This window comes from Hemiscyllium ocellatum, chromosome 2, assembly GCF_020745735.1.
Source record: "Hemiscyllium ocellatum isolate sHemOce1 chromosome 2, sHemOce1.pat.X.cur, whole genome shotgun sequence".
NCBI classification, from domain to species: Eukaryota; Metazoa; Chordata; class Chondrichthyes; order Orectolobiformes; family Hemiscylliidae; genus Hemiscyllium; species Hemiscyllium ocellatum.
In genome coordinates, this window is record NC_083402.1 from 36,809,503 (window position 1) to 36,827,166 (window position 17,664).

Below are 17,664 nucleotides of genomic sequence, written 5' to 3' on the forward strand. Positions count from 1 at the left end.
TATGGTTGCCTTTATTGGTATAAAAATTGGCAAGTGATGTTGCAGCTGTATAAAACTTAAGTTAGGCCACATTTGGAATATGGAATACAGTTTTGATCGCCATACTACTAGAAGGATGCAAAAGTTTTGGAGAGGGTACAGAAAAGGTTCATCAGGAAGTAGTCTGGTTTGGAAGATATTAGCTATGAGGAGAAATCTGAATGTCAGAGACTAAGGAGTGATCTGATAAAAGTTTACAGAATTATGAGACAGGTGAATAGAAATGATAGCTGGAATCATTACTCCGCAAAAATATCAATTACTAGGGAACATAAAAGGGGAAAAAGTTTAAAGGAGATGTGAGGGACAAGTGTCACAACACCGGGTTAAAGCGCTCCCCCACCCCACCCCACCCACTAATTTAAACCCGCAACACGGAAAAGATTTACCCTGTATGGTAATCTGTTAAAATGCAGGACGCCAAGAATTATCCCAAAAGCTACCATTTAAAGTACAAAAAATTTTAAAACTTTATTCTTTAAGTCTAACATAGAATATTAACTAATAACTATTTACAACTCGATTAACTAACCTATCCTTTACCTTCCCTCGACAAAACTAGTCCGATAAAAACTCCCGATTAAGATTTACTGAAAAATTCAAATTTAAAACCAGTCAGCTGTTGAATCTTCTCTTTGTATCTTCCTCTGTCGTCATCTTCTCAGCGTTTTCTGATTCACAGGTCATTGATAAATAAAGGTAACTTTAAGAGAGCTATTCTATGGGCAGTCAGCAGATGCTGGTGGCTTGGCAGTTCTCCACTCAACTGTCCAATTTTTCCCAGTCCTATACCCCAAAGCATCAGTTTGTTTCATTGGTTTTTAATATTGTCAGTATACTGAATTCACACTTGATTGAAGGTAGGTATTTTGGGGTATAATTTAAACCAATTGGCTGAATGCGAATTTGTTTTTCTCTCACAGCAACTCAGCCAGTGCTAGCCGCTGGATCAAATGTTACACTCTAAATTCTCCAGCACCCTGTGTACTTGCTAAGTCCTTCACTCTCAAAGGTACAGTGCACCTCTACACATTCATAACACAAGTTTTTTTTTAAATAGGGAGGTTGGTAAATGCCTGGAACACACTGCCAGAAGAGGTGATAGAAGCAGATATGATAGCAACGTTTAAGAGGCATCTTGACAGATACATGAACATAGAGGAATATGGACCATGGAGGCAAATGGCTTTTAGTTTAGAAAAATCAGATGTCATCTCAGGCTTGGTGGGCCAAAGGGCCTAATTCTCTGCAGCGCTGTTCTTTGTTTCTCAGTTAAATTTTTTTCATTTTGATATACTTTTGTAAAATCACAAATCAACACACCACTTTCCTGTGGTGATGCCGCAGTTTTGTTTTCCAAATCAGGAGACCTCTGAAGCTGTAGCTGTTAAACTAGCACTCCCTCCTCTCTGCTCAAAGAAGCTGAAAATATTGCCTTACAAATTATAAACCTGAAAAACAGGTGGCACAGTTGCTGAGTGATCAGCACTGCTGCCTCATAACGCCAAGGAACTGGGCTCAATTCCAGTCTTGCATGACTGTCTGTGTGGAGTTTGCAAGTTCTCCCTGTGTCTGCGTGGGTTTCCTCTGGGTGCTCGGGTTTTCTCCCACAATCCAAAGATGGGCTGGCCAGACTAAATTGCCTGTAGTATCTGGGGATGTCTAAGCTAGGTGGGTTAATCATAGTAAATACGAGTTCTTTGGTGCAGACTTGCTGGGCTGAATGACCTCTTTCCACACTGTACAAATTCTATAATTCTATGAAAAAGGGTTTTACAAATGATGAGCAAAAATAAAACACATTTCTTTCCCTGTGCACTATATTCCTACTGCGTAATAAATGCCCAGTGTCGCACACTCACTCAGGACTGTACCTCACTCTAGATGGGCCACTCCCAACTGCTTATGTGAAGCATACTGATCATGCACTTTTAACTGTGCCTTTCTTAAATAAAGTTAGGGTAAGCTTGAATGACTTACACTTCTAAATCTTCAATAGTAATCACCACCTATTGAAGATCTATTCAGGCTTCAGCCGATTGACTCTATGACTGAGGAACAGTTGACTATCATAGAGATGTACAGCATAGAAACAGACCTTTCAGTCCAACCCGTCCATGGTGACCAGATATCCCAACCCAATCTAGTCCCACCTGCCAGCACCCACCTATATCCCTCCAAACCCTTCCTATTCATATACCCATCCAAACACCTCTTAAATGTTGCAATTGTACCAGCCTCCACCACTTCCTCTGGCAGTTCATTCTATACACGTATCACCCTCTGTGTGAAAAAGTTGCCCCGAAGGTCTCTTTTATATCTTTCCCCTCTAACCTTAAATCTATGCCCTCTAGTTCTGGACTCTCCAATCCCAGGGAAAAGACTGCCTATTTACCCTATCCATGACCCTCATAATTTTGTAAACCTCTATAAGGTCACCTCTCAGCCTCCGACAGTCCAGGGAAAAAATAGTCCCAGCCTGTTCAGCCTCTCCCTATAGCTCAAATCCTTCAACCCTGGCAACATCCTTGTACGCCTTTTCTGAACCCTTTCAAGTTTCACAATAACTTTCAGATAGGAAGGAGGCCAGAATTGCATGCGATATTCCAACAGTGGCCTAACCAATGTCCTGCACAGCTGCAACAGGACCTCCCAACTCCTGTACTCAATACTCTGTTCAATAAAGGAAAGCATACCAAACGCCTTCTTCAGTATCCTATCTACCTGCGACTCCACTTTCAAGGAGCTATGAACCTGCACTCCAAGGTCTCTTTGTTCAGCAACACTCCCTGCGACCTTACCATTAAGCGTATAAATCCTGCTAAGATTTGCTTTCCCAAAATGCAGCACCTCGCATTTATCAGAATTAAAGTCCATCTGCCACTTCTCAGCCCATTGGCCCATCTGGTCAAGATCCTGTTGTAATCTGAGGTAACCCTCTCAACTGAGTCAGGGACCTTGTTAGTCTTTTAACTAGACTACTGAACTTCAAAATTCTTTGGAGGTGGCAGAAGATATTGGCGAGGAAGGCTGAAGTAAAATTTCAATAAGTGGAGTGGAAGCTTACTGTCAGAAGAGCATGATAGTTGCAGAAGTTGCATTCGGTTGCATGATAATGCTGCAATGATGAAGAAAGTTTTAATGCAAACATTTACACTCCTTCATCTTAAAGAATGTATTATTTACAATTTTTAAATATTTATAAATTTAAAACCTATCTTTCCTCCTCCCAGAAAATTTTGGTATTATACTCAATCTTCGTTAAACAGGGAGTCACTCCTTGTAAGTTTGCATACACGCGAGGTCAGGCCAGGCCCAATTTCATCTATAACCCCATCGACTTGTCAGGTCTAATCACGCATTTCTTTGTGAAAAAAATCCTCTTTTGTTATCCACAGGAACTCCGTGCTCCTTACTCCCACAGATAACAAGGAATGGGTGTAACAATAAAAACTGCTTGAGCAGACACCTCTTGGCTTTGCTATGAAACTGCATGCTGAGACATATAGTAACGCTCAGGATTGAAACACAAAAGCAGAAGACATCTGGAGCTGGTATGCAATAGACTTAAGAACAAAAATTCCAATTGCAACATCACATGCACATGAGTTATCGCAGGTTGATATTGACGAATTTTGTGCACAAAATAACACATCAGGGTGTTGAGTTGAGATCTTCCACTTCTGCAAGTATATCAATGTCGCTTCAAACTTGTAATCTGCTACTGTCTGTAGCTTTGCAGTTCAACATGCACTCTTCAATTTCCAGCATATCAATAGAGAACAAGAATAGTTGCATAGCTCCTTCTCTTACTGTACAAGTTAATCTCTTATACAGCAATTACACAGCTCAAGTTAAATTTGATTCAGCATTAATCCAACTAGATACACTCATTTCTGTTGTTTTAGTTAACAGGCAAGGAGGGATAACATTAATGTTTAAGTAGAGATTTACCAGTTATTACTAAATTTGATTCATTAATTTCAGAACAAGAGTGGATAAACACAAAGCAATAACAAATATATTCAAATACCTGTCAATTCTTCTTTTTTATTGAGACGCAGGTGTGCTTTAACTTGGCCTGGCTCACAGCCATTACATGTGTCAGTACCTGAATGGATATGGAAAGACAATACAGTCTCCCCAAACTTCACTTCATCACCATGCTCCAATCTATGAGGGTCACATTTATGTTTTGGCTGAAAAAAATGAACACTAAATTAATAGCTAACAAATACATATTAGCTATATTTTTTATTCTTCTGTCATTAAAAAATACAGAATAGTGGAGACGCAGAGTACTTAAATGCAATGAATACTAAATGGACTTAATTTAAAATGAAAAAACCAAAAACTGTGGATGCTGAAAATAAGAAATGAAAACAAATTGCTGGGAAAATTCAGTCGGACTGGCAGCATCTGTGCAGTCAAAACAGAGTTCACGTTTTGGGTCCAGTGACCCTTCTTCAGAACTGAACTTCCTAGTTAAATATGAAATGAAGAAGTTTCGAATAATGTCCATAAATCCGAAATAACCAATTGATGACATTGTCATTTCCATATGATCAAACAAGACACGTAACAGAGAACTACTCACCTTCAATCCTAGTATTAATTTAGAAGCTGAAATTAAGAAACAATTTCAAATATTCGGATGTGTTAGTTAACTGAATGGCTGTATGTTGTACTAGTCCCAGTGTACCAGCAAAACACCCCTTCCCCAACCATCTACTGTAACATATTTTTATCCATGCATCAAACTTCTATGAATGCAATCCAAATGTTCTGGCTAGGAAATAATTAAAGGGTGATAGGTTTAACTTGATATGTAACAGGTCCACAACAGATGCCATTTCCCTAGCCTTGCATGCATCCATGGAATATGTGGACAACAAGGACATCAGGTTCCTGCTCATCGATGACCGTTCTACCTTCATCACCACTATTCCCTCCAAAACGGATTCCTGATCTCAGACCTCTGCGACCTCAGTCTCAGCTCCACCCTCTGCAACTGATCCTTAGCTTCCTGACACAGAGACCGCAATCAGGAAGACATACAACTGCACTTCTTCCATGATAATACTCAACACTGAAGCTCTCCCCCCCAAGGATGCGTTCTCAGCCCCCTACTGTACTCCCTGTACACCCTCAACTGTGTAGCCCAACTTCAAACAAATGCCATTTACAAGTATTCTGACAACACTACCATGGTGGGACGGAGGAGCAGAACTTGAGAAGATTGAGTGTGTCAAATTCCCAGGTGTGACTATAATTGACAACCTGTTCTAGACTTCCCAAGTAGATGTGACAGTCAAGGCGGCACAATTATGCCTCTTCCTCCTCAGGCGGCTCAGGAAATTTGGCAGGTCCATAAGAACCTCACCAACTTTTATAAATGCACCACAGAAAGCATGACAACCTGATTTGGCAAATGCTCTGCTGAGGACCATAAGAAACTACAGATGATTGTGTGTGCACAGCCCAGACCATCATATAAGCTCCAACTCAGATGCCATTTACACATCTTGTTGCTGCACAAACGCTGCAAACATCATTAAAGACCCATCCCATTCAGTAATGCTCTCCTACAACCTCTTCAGAGGATATGGAAGCTTGAACACACAAAAAAACAGGTTCAAGAACAGCTTCTTCCCTGCTGTTAATAGACTGACAAATGGACTCTAATTTCAAATAGTGCCGATCTCATTATTGTTGATCATGCCTCGTGTACACCCTGTGCAGTATAACCTGTATGCCTTACTTGATCCAAGCTTTTTCATCCTTTAATCTTTATGTCCTTGGCTTACTATGATCTGCCCTGTGCTGCTTGCAAACAAAACTTTTCACTGTACTTAGGTACACATGACAATAAATCAAATCAAATAAAGTAAGTTATCTTATTTCGGTTTAGAGCACCAAAACATTAAACAGGTAACATTTAGTAATGCAGGAAGCTATGGCAACGCAGTTTCAAGGAAGTTAAGCATGACGAGGTTAACCCCAATCAGAAATTCAGCTTGAGCTCAGTTTTGAAAAATTAGTGCATTTTTGCCAATTACTGTTTGAACTAAAATCTTAAGCTGATTATTTTCTGCAGGTCATTCCCTGAAGTGTACTTGAAACTCTGCCCATAAACCAAAGTTGAATTTAATTATTGTCATCGTGATCACAAGAGCAGAGACCTATACACTGACAAAGGATTTTCTGAAGGGACAGCAAGGTATTGAGGCACTGGGTTGAGTGTTTAACATTTAACAATAGCAATTTATGCAGAATTACCAAATGAATAAAAACGCATGAATAGTAAAAGCTCAGCATATTTTGTGAATTTACATGCATTAATCCAGTGACATGGATAATGAAAACTGGGCTCTCAAAACTATGTTAGAATGCTATTCTGTGCAGCAGTCTAAGAACAAAACTTCATCTCATTTTACATTAGCATGAAAAAGGATCACTCTCCCACAATCCAAATCTGCCAACAGTCAGGAAAAGATCTTAGCAACTGATTACAGTAACAATCATACCATGAGAATTCTGTTCCCATTGATCACAGTCCCATTCTGGCTCCCCTGGTCTACCAACATGTATTCCTGTAGATCTTGATCAAAGTATACTTCAGCATGAAACTAAAGAAAACAGAAATTAGCTTAAGAGGAAAAGAGGACCAGCATGCTAATATATTAAACAATACGGAAATATACTATGTAAAAGGAAATAGAATGATATCAAGAACACATCTGCAAATCCCAGGACTGTGAGCATAGAGGTAGGCAATTTAATCTCACTGAACAGTAAGTTCGGAGAAATTCACATTTTATTACAGAGAGCATACAAAGTATTTCAACAAAACAAGTTAAATCTGCCACATATTCAGATGCAAACATTTTTTATGCCATTCTATTTTCACCTTTTACAGTTTAGTATGATTACGTAACTAACCTTACTAACTCCAATTTCAGCAATTTGAATTGTGTGGCCCATATCCTTCTCTCTGTTGAATAAAAAGAATTCAACTTGAAAAAGAAACAAACATTCTATTTTCTTTTTCTGGTGATGTATAAACTTAATCCCAAAACCGCTTCCTTCTCTCATCCCATTCTAGGTGGCAAGGTGGAAGGTACTTGTACAATAATGCCAAAACATCCAAAGACTTCCTTTGAGGCTTTATAGATTAAAGATGATATGCTCTAAGCATTCATTTCAATTTAAGATCATTAAATTTTAAGTGATGTGTGAACGAGTTTTCCTGAAAAAAAAGGGTCTTGTAACACAAGAGGGAATCATAGTAGATCATAGTAAGCAAGGACATCCATACAGTTTATAGGGTGAAAAGGCTTGGATAGAAAAAGACATCCAGGTTATAGTACACAGGACATACACGAGGCAAGATCAACAAGATTAATGAGATTGGCATTATTTGAAGTTAGAGTCCATTCGTCAGTGAAAGAAAAAGAGTAGTGCCCCTGCCAGAAGGTCAGGTTTCAAGTTCCACCTTCCGCAGAGGTCTCATAATACACCCAAACTGGTTGATTAAAAATAACTCTTAAGTTGCTCAAATGTACATTAACCAAGTGAGACATTCAACAAGGTTCCAAATGGTAGACTAGATGACATGAAATTGGGGTAGCTAGACAATTGGATACAAAATGGGGTTGAAGGTAGAAGATAGCAGGTAGTGGTAGATGGCTATTTGTATAGACCAGAGGCCTGTGACCAGCACAGTGCTGCAATGATTGTTATTGGATCCACTGATGTTCATCATTTATATAAATGATTTGGATGTGAATATAGGAGATATGGTTTGAGAGATTGCAGATGACACCAAACTTGGTGGTGCAGTCGACACTGAAGGTTATCCCGGATTACAACGGGATCTTGATCAGATGGGCCAATGGGTGGCAGATAGGGTTTAATTTAGATAAACATGCAGTGTTGCATTTTGTTAAGGTAAATGGGCAGGACTTATACAGTTAATGGTAAGGGCACTGGGGACTGTTACTGAACAAACATACCTGGTGATGCAGGTGCACAGTTCCTTGGAAGTGGAGTCCCAGGTAAACAGTATAGTGAGATAATGTTTGGTATGTTTACCTTCATTGGTCACTGCATTGAATATAGGAATTGGGACATCCTGTTGCAGCTGTATAGGACATTGGTGAGGCCACTTGTGGAATACAGCTTTCAATTCTGGTCTCCCTGTTATATAAGATGTTAAACTCGAAAGGGTTCAGAAAATGTTTGCAATGATGTTGCTGAGATTAGAAGTTTGAGTTTAGAGAAAGGCTGAAAAGGTTGGGGCTTTTTTTTCCCTGAAGCGTCGCATGCTAAGGGGTGAAATTAGAGGTTTATAAAATAATGAGGTGCGTAGATAAGGTGAGTAGAATGCCTCACTTGGTTAATGAACATTTCAGCAATTTAAGGTGATTTTTCTAGGATTGGGGAGTCCAAAGCAAGAGGGCATAAGTTTAAGAGGAGAGGAGAAAGATTTAGAAGGCATCTTAGGGGCAGCTTTTTCACGCAACAAACCACTACAAGTAGTGGTGGAGGGGGCTACAATTAGAACATTTAAAAGGCATTTGGATGGATATATGAATAGGAAACATTTGGAGAAATATGGCCCAAATGTTGGCACTTGGAACTAGATTAGTTTAGGATATCTGGTGGGCACGGGTGAGTTGACTGAGGTGGTGCCTATAGGATCTATTCAATTGGAAAATTTATCGATGAGCTCAGTAGAAAAGACACAGGCAAAATTACAAATATGCCAGCTTTGTTCAAAATGTACAAACTAAATTAAAACCCTGCTTCCCTGAACAAAAGAAAAATACTGAATTTCATATTTTAGATCCTTACACAGGTCATTCAAGCCACCATATTTACATTTGTTCTATTCAACCTGCACTTAAAAGATCTTATCCTGAAATTGCAACACCTTTTGCTTGATGGGTGCTGAAGTGGGAAAACTAAGGAAATACACAGAAACAAATTTGATGAGCTCCAGGTCGTCACAATCAAAGCAGACTAAAGTACGAGAAATGTAGCTTTGTCTATGAGGATGAACTAGAGGAAGAAAATGATGAATAAAGGATATTTGTTCAAATATACCGGCTTGCCATAAGAACAGATGTAGGTCCCTTCAATGATGAGCTCTCCATCATAGTATATACTAATCAACAGCTTTGGAACACAAACAATTTGCAAATTTAAACAATACAAATAAAAATCACTTATTACTATGCCAAAGGTCCGCATGCAGTAGCAAAACAATGACAATATTTCAAACACACTTATTTAGCTCCAAAACACTTGAATGCACACTAAGGTATCTTTGCTGGAACTGGAAAACAGGTTGCTCCATCAGTTTGAGAATATTTGCAAACTTATTAGAAACAATTTGTTCTAAAGGAGACATTCCAGAAGTGGTGTATCAAAAAGATTTACAAGTGTAAAAAACAATTTATTTCAAAGTATGACTAATGATCTTTAGACTATATTCTTACAAAGCAGCAACCAAGATTTATAATATTATCTATGATACCTTCCAATTGTAGCTGACTTCACTGCAGTGATAATGAAGAGTGTACCGGGCTCGAGAACTGGTGACCGCACCACCATGACACGAATACATGGAGGCCACAGCTGAGCTATACATTAGAAAGGAATATGGAATTAGGGCAGATAGGACAGAAATTAATGGTTTCAAAATTAAAACCTTCATAATAAACTTCACCAAAGTGCAACACATTCAAAACTTGTTTCAAATTAAGAGATGGCAATTTTTGTCATCTTAATCATATGAAAGTCCTGCATGTTTAGCCAGACAGGATTACCGTATGTTGAATTACAACAAAATACTGCAAATCTTCAAAATAAGAATTGAAAACAAAATGTAAAAGTCAGGTAGCTTCTGCCATAATGACACATTTAAAGAGGAACCTCGATTATCCAAATACCAATTATTCGGTTATCGGATTATCCGAAGGAGATCTCGAGGTCCCAATAGAAACACTACATTCAAGACTTTTCTTTACAGTGATTAAAAGTGAACTTGGTTTACTGAAATGCTGCAGAGAACAGTCTGGGGCTGATGGGAGCCCAAGCACCGTCTCCAAATGACTGACCTCCCACCCTCGCTGCACACTTTCCCAGGAATTCTACACAGGTATGTACCCGAAACCGTCCTTCCCCAGATAATCTCTCTAACATTGTCCCGTACAGGGCAAAAGTGGAACCTGTCAAAATGTTGCAGGATAAAGTTGTGAGTGTGCGCACGCGCATACTATTTGGAGACTCACCCCCACCCCCCTCCAAAAGACAGCAACAGTCTTGTTGTTGGTGTCCAGTCCAGCTGCCCTGGAGAGGGGGCGGGGGTGGATGGGGGCAGTGTTGGACGGGGTTGGGCGTGGGCGGGCGGTGTTGGGAAGGGTTTGGGGGGTGGACAGAAGACAGGTGGCGGGGGGCGCGGGGGCTCCTGCGCCTTGTGCTGCTGCCTCATCTCCTGAACGAGGAGTGGACTTAACAGAAGTCCCAGAGGAAAGACATTGACTCAATTAACCAAATAATCAATTATCCGAATGAAATAGTGCCCGCCCATCTCGTTCCTCTATATAGTGTTCCAGGCGTGTTCACTTTATTTCATTCTTCAATACCCTTCCGCTCTGACCTGCTCCCATCCAACAAGCTGATAGTAAAGGGGAATCTGAAATAAACTATGAATACAATAAATATGACATTTCACAGCTTTCTTTTTAGTATTCAATGTATAAACAAAAGGCAGAATTATATATCCTGCTTTTCTGAGTTCCATTATAACTTGTGGTGGGGCTCCTTTGTTATCCATCTATAATGGGTGCACAGTTTTACCTTCCTTAGCGACATTTGAGAAAGGGGCAGTTTTAGAAATTTATTAAGTGATTCAGCAGAAAATATCCAAGTTATTGAAGCTAATAATAGTGGCTAGGTGTGTTGTACTGAAAATGTACTTCAGTCAAGAAAATATAAAAGATGATACTTTTCAGCTAACTACAAAATTTGAAAACTGGACTGTCCTGTACCTGGAAAAGAGTTGCAAATGCCCTGCACTGATACACATCAAGTATAATGCAAAATATTTTAAAATATATTTTTCTTGATTGAATGTGAACAAACAATATTGATTACACATTACTCATATACCAGAGGCAAGAATAATCAACCATATGGTGGTGGATTAGAGTCACACACAGAGGCCAGTTAAGGATATTAGTGAACAAATCAGGAGTTTACATCATTCCAACAGTACTACATATAATTTTTTTCCAAGTACTGATTCACAATTAATCAGAGTTATTCCACCACTTGCATGGTGTGATTTGAACTCCTGCTTTGCACAATAGCAAAGCTCTCGGTCACACAGGTACTCACATCTTGCACAGGTGTGAGTACAGCCAGTTATACCAACCCTTGTACTACTGCATTCACCACCAAGACTAAATAAATAAAGTGCAAGTTACTGGCCGTATATTAGATGTGGAAGAATATTTAACCGTTCAACAAACAAAAACATACATTATTTCACAACTACCCAAAGTAACAACAATGCAGGCAAGATTAACAGTATTGCACCACATTTGTACCAGTTAGGTTTCACGTCATTCGGCAAAATCCCAAATAAAAAGGTTACTCCACATGGTACTGAGGGCTTAGTGTTTTGCTTTTGCGATCTGGACAGTACTTTGTATACTATGCAGTTTCCCAACATTCAAAACAATTTCAAACTTATCAATTGTCTTTCACTATGTTTGCCACAATTGACTTACTTGCTTGGCCATAACTGGAGTTATACTGGAGTTCAGGATGAAGTGGAAATAGAACATATAGATTCCAATTCACTAAGGGATAGAGAACTACTTGCAGAAACAGTAAAACAGAGAAAATAACAGTGTAGAAAATTTGAAAGGATTTCCATGTCATACAGAAATGTAATCAGAAGCAGCAAGGCCTGTAGTTCCTTACACTTCCAAACAAAAAAATATAGCTGACCATGGAATAAATGTAGAGTCTCATATCATACTAATGTTGGGTACAGTGAGTTAATACAGAAATTGCAAGAACCATGTCAAATATGTTCTATCATGGTATATAAGAGGATGTAAAGTGAAAATGATCAAGAAATCAAAACAGATCTTAGGATCCTTAAAGATGAAGCAAGGAGAAAGAGTGAATTAGGTGGTGAACTTTCAGGTAGACTCACCAGGACGCAAAATAATTCCTGAAAAGATATTGGTAATTACAACCATGCCTGAAGTAACAAATATGTCTGATGACCAACAAGTATTATATGCATGTACTTGCTAGGGAAGTGTAATTATATCTGACAGGGGGAAAAAAAAATCATCCACGAGTCTATTAGAAATGACCTGAAATTACAGTATTTCAATAAAAAATTTTGAGCAATTAAACAAAAAATTTGCAAGTTATTCTCCAGAGATGTTATGAATTGAAAAATAAATTTGTGCACAAACAGATTTTATTTTAAAATCATTCATGGGACACAAGCGTTGCTGGAATAGTAAACATCATAAAGGCATTGGTAAGCTACCTTCTTGAATTGCTTCAGTTCAGATAGTGCATGTATTCCCACGGTGCTGTTAAGTAGGCTATTCTTGAATTTTGACGCAGCAACAATGAAGGAACAGCAGTGTAAATTCAAGTTAGGACACAGATCTGGAGGGGAATTTGTGAATAACAGTGGCTCCCTTAACCCTTGCAGGTCAGCAGTCAGCAAACACAAAGTAACAAGAAGCACCCTTTGAATTTAGTGAGAAACAATATCTTAAGAACTGCGACTATGTGCCTCAAAAACCAAGTGACAAAAGCAGGAAAAAAGTTAAGCTTTTACAAAAACATAATTAATTAACTATGCCTTCCCACAAGTACAATGGTAATATGAGTTATAAAGCAAGCTACATAATTAGTGTCAAAACAGATTTGATCAATCAAAGTTGAGGACTGTACAAGTCCTGCATACAGCTCTGGATCAGTAGGCTGTGAATTCACTCAAGCTGGTTTAAGTTGTAGCTTTTTAGGATATGCTGAAGAAGTCTTGGCAAATTGCTGCAATGCTATCTTGTCGATGGTACACACTTTGTGCATGTTGAGTTGCTGGCAGAAACAGTGAATGTTTAAGGTAGAGGATGAGTTGCTTTGTCCTGGAAGGTGTAGAGCATCTTGAGTGCACTTTGACTTGTACTCATCAAAGCAAGTGGAAAAATTCTAATCTACTTCTGACTTACGCATTGTAGGTCTTGGAAAGACATTACTAAATCAGCTGCTGAGTACTTAGTCACAGAATACCAAGTCTATTTGCTCTATGTACACATGGCTGGTCCAGATTTGTAAAATGGTTATGACAATACACTGGTGGTAAAATCACAATCACCAACTTAGAACATTATATGCACAAGTTGATTGAAGCTTTAGTCGTAAGGTGAATGTGTGAAAGATTCAACAACCATTTGATGAAAAAAAAATCAGATAATGAAAACAAATCAATAAAATTTTCAGTTATCTAAAAACTCAAATATACCAGCACAGTGGAGATTTTAAATAAATACCGAAGGTTCAAATAAACATAGATGAAGCATCCAATCTGATTTAATCATGCATTAATTCATGGAAGGCTGCCTGAAAAGAATGATCAAGACTGTGAAGGCAGAAATGTCCTGCAAGATGAAGTTGTTTAGAAATGGAGCATCCAGGTAATTCCTACATCAAAATGATCCAGATGCTTGGAGAAGAACACATTGTGTAATATAATATGCCGAAAGAAGTGTGATAGGTCTCAGTGATTTGCCTTGAATACACTTCAAATTTATCCCAAACTGTATGGCACTCTCTCAGGAACACATACACTCGGTTGGCTTTATAACCACTATCTAGTCCTGTTAAGTATAAAGCTGGGAATGACCCAAGTGGAAAGCCACTGTTTTTGCTCATCACAGGTAATTTTTGTAATTCCTAATTTTTCACTTTCATGCGATGTGGGCATTGCAAACAAAGCTAATGTTTATTGCCCATCTCTAATTGCCCTTGAACTGAATGCCTGGCCATTTTACAGGGTTGTTTAGAGTTCATCCACACTGCTATGTGTCGGGAATCATAAGTAGATCAGACCAGGCAAGGAGGCAGATTTACTTCCTTAAAAGGAAATTAATGACTCATTTATTTTTCCACAATAATCAGTGATTGCTTTACGGTCATTCAGAGGTCCACGCATGACAAGAACTTCTAGAATTAGAAGCTAATGCTGCGATTGCACTGGCACAAATGATGTGTGCAGAATGTCGGGGTATCATTGTGGTGCTGACCATCACCAAGACCAGCTTTCAATTTCAGATTTGATGACAATCATAATTAACTCTCAACATGCTGCAGATATGGTTGCATGGTCAGAATGGACCGATTCCTGAAGTTTTGTCACATGATCTCCAATCTCTTACAGCTGTTTTGTTTCTCCAGTATTTTTATACCTAAAATAGATACTGCAAGTCAACTTCTTAATTAAGATATTCACATGACTTTTCTCCTATGCTATTGGCAAGTATCCTGAAGATTAATCTTTAATTTCTGGATGTTCCAGAACAATCTCTCTAGATTGACAGTGCTAATTGTGGAACAACTGAAATCAATATTTGTATATTGTGAATTCCAGGCCACAATTCTACTTCTAAATTTTATTGTATTTCTCATGGAATATCAATTTGTTCACATGGCAAGTGATACTGAGGTCAAGACAGCTGTGTAATGTACAAAGAACCTGCTCAAATGTTTGACTCAAATTGTCGTTTTTTTTAAAGCCATACTTATTGCACAGCAAACAAATGCAGCTACATAGAATAGTTAAGATGCATGCACTCAAAAACTAATACAGCAGTTCTTTCAGAAAATATGAACCTTCAAATCATACCAAACAAGTTCTACAGGAAGGACAAAAGACACGTTAGTTTGGAGATTCAAATGTATCACAGGCCAAGGCGTAACACAAAAATTTTATGTGAATGACAAACACAAGTACATGACATCGGCTTTACAAGACAGCTTTCCTCTGATAATTTGCTGCCGAGACACAATGATTCAGTGAAGCAGAATAAGAGTCATTTTATGTTTATAACGGAATCAGAGACATTTTAGAAGCCAACAATCCTTGCAAAAGGTTCAGAAAGATCACTGAAATGCAGCCATTGCAAATGCATCAAGTTGGAGGGATGTACTCTAAGTTCCAAGAATCTGTCTGAAAAGCCTACAATGCTGAATAATTTCAAAGCATAAAACAAAATATGCATATTTTTATAAACATTCATTTTTTATGAAATTGCATGGGCAAAGACAAGAAACCTAATGAATACATTTAACATTATTTAAAATTTTGAACACTGAAAACAAATTAAACACTATAATTGAGTTTATCTTGTTCAGATACAGAAAGGCAAATGGCGTGTTATTTAAATGTCAGGATAGCCCTAATTATTTATACTAATTTAGATGACTCAGGATACCTGGGGGCAACATTACTTCCTCTGGACAGTAGAGACTAAGCAGTAGACTGGCATACAGCTGCATTTATCAAATAGATTGAGGCTAAAATTCACATATTATGTGATTAAAAGAATCCACATACCTGAGCATGAATCTGTGTAACTGCAAACCTTTGCATCTGATTTTATACAAGCATATAGTAAACTGTCACTCACCATCTTCTTTCTCACTTTCATCTTGATCTTCACTTGATTCTTCCGTCATTTCATCTGTAGAATATCCACTTTTATCTGAGGCTGTAATTTCTCCTTCTTCTGGTTCACTTCCAAACTCCGCCTCTTGCTTCTTTGCCAATTTCCCTTCAACATTTTCATTATGGATAGCTTCATCATTTAGATTATGCTCATTGAGTGAATCCTGTTCACTCACATCCACTATTGTTTTTTTTCGTTTGTTTCCTGGTTCTTCTGACAATGTCTCACTCTGTTCTGGGTCACAGCACCTGCAAATATTTGAAGCTTTCGGTACACCAGCTTCAGTGTCCTTAGAAGAAATAAAGATAATCAAATTTGAAGGGCCTATCTCCCAAGTGTTCTCATGATATTTGTCAATGACAAGTTGCATCTCAAAACTTTAAAAAAGCTCTGATCCTTTGGGTATTTTTACATGAGCAGTGAAAATTTCAAGAAAGCAATCTTAAAATGCTTTGTGCACAATGTGGAAGTCTCTTAGGTCTGAATCAGCAATCATTGTATATCTTCAACCTCTGTAATTTAGTGAATTTAGAGACAGAGAAAAGATTTCAACAACAAAAAATGATACACACTAATTATATTGGCACCCCAACCACCACAAACATTCATTCCTTCCACTACTGATGCACAGTGGCAGCACTGCATTGTCACAAGACAATGCAGTAACTTGCCAAGGCTCCTTCCAACTAGGATCTGTACTACCTAGGACAAGGCGGCAGCAACATCAGAACACCATCTGCAGACTTCCTTCCATCACAAACCATCCCAAATTTAAACTATATTTCCGTTCCTTCAGTATTGTTTGTTCAAATGCGAAATCTCTTCCTAAAAGTATTCTGGGTAAACCGGCACCACACTGATTGCAGCAGTTCAAGACAGCAGCTCACCAACACTTCAAGGGTGATACCAGCAAAGTTTACTTCCCATGAGCAAATAATAGAAAATTGAAAACCACAGGATTGTCAGTAAATATAGATAACAAAATAAATTTTCAGCATTAAAGTCAGAAAAACTACAGAAAAGTGATGTTCAAAAGCTTTACAGCTAATTTTTAGGTCTTTAATAACAGACATCTCCAATGCTTTTTATTTTAGTTGTAAAGAATGCTACATCAACAAGTTAACTCATTTATTTGATTATTTTTATAAGTATTCCAAAAACAATGAACAGTTGTTTCATCTGGAAAGGAAAAAGAGTGGTTTTACATATAAGGATGCATTGGATGCAGAAAAATAAGCCCAATAAATTGTGACACTTGTAATAAAATATCCATACATAATTATGTAGAAGTAGATGGTGAAGATTCATCACCTTTTATTGATGATAGTGCCTGACCTGCTGTGCATTTTCCCCAGTTTGTTTTTTGATACTGACACATGTTCTCTGCAGGTCTCTATTTCATTCTGATTTATTTATAATTAAAGATTTATTTGATCTAAAACAGGGATGTGCTCAAGTCATACAGTTGGAGGACTAAGGCAAGTGTTGACCAGGATAGTAGTACAGACTGTAATACAATAGCAATACAAGACAGCTGACTGCCTTCAAAAATATAAAAATATAATTTGATGAGGTGTTCATTCTTAATTTGAAAAGAATTAAGAGTTACCAACTGACAACTTGATCTGGCCTTTTTAAATTTTGATATCCCATTGGTATACAAACGTAAACAAAGGTAACGTAGCTAAACAACTTAAGAACAGTATACTGCAAGAGATGGACAGGACCCATTCTGCAGAGAACGCGGCTGCTGCAAGAATGAAAGGAGTGGAAGGTATAAATATGGTCTCACTTAAATAAATGTTTTCCTCTCTCGATAATATAAGCTGTTTCAGCAATGAATAGGTAGCAT

At 38.1% G+C, this 17,664-nt stretch overlaps 1 protein-coding gene across 1 annotated transcript in view; it reads right to left on the reverse strand.

The window, feature by feature from the left end:
• Positions 1 to 17,664, reverse strand: part of aggf1 (angiogenic factor with G patch and FHA domains 1) — a 56,788-nt gene that overhangs the window by 11,742 nt on the left and 27,382 nt on the right. Inside the window, exons 8-12 of the mRNA XM_060835819.1 lie at positions 15,774 to 16,101; positions 9,581 to 9,686; positions 6,982 to 7,033; positions 6,567 to 6,668; positions 4,073 to 4,238 (exon numbers count right to left, since the gene is read on the reverse strand). Of these exons, the coding sequence (XP_060691802.1) occupies positions 4,073 to 4,238; positions 6,567 to 6,668; positions 6,982 to 7,033; positions 9,581 to 9,686; positions 15,774 to 16,101 (754 nt within the window). The remainder of the gene's footprint in view (positions 1 to 4,072; positions 4,239 to 6,566; positions 6,669 to 6,981; positions 7,034 to 9,580; positions 9,687 to 15,773; positions 16,102 to 17,664) is intronic.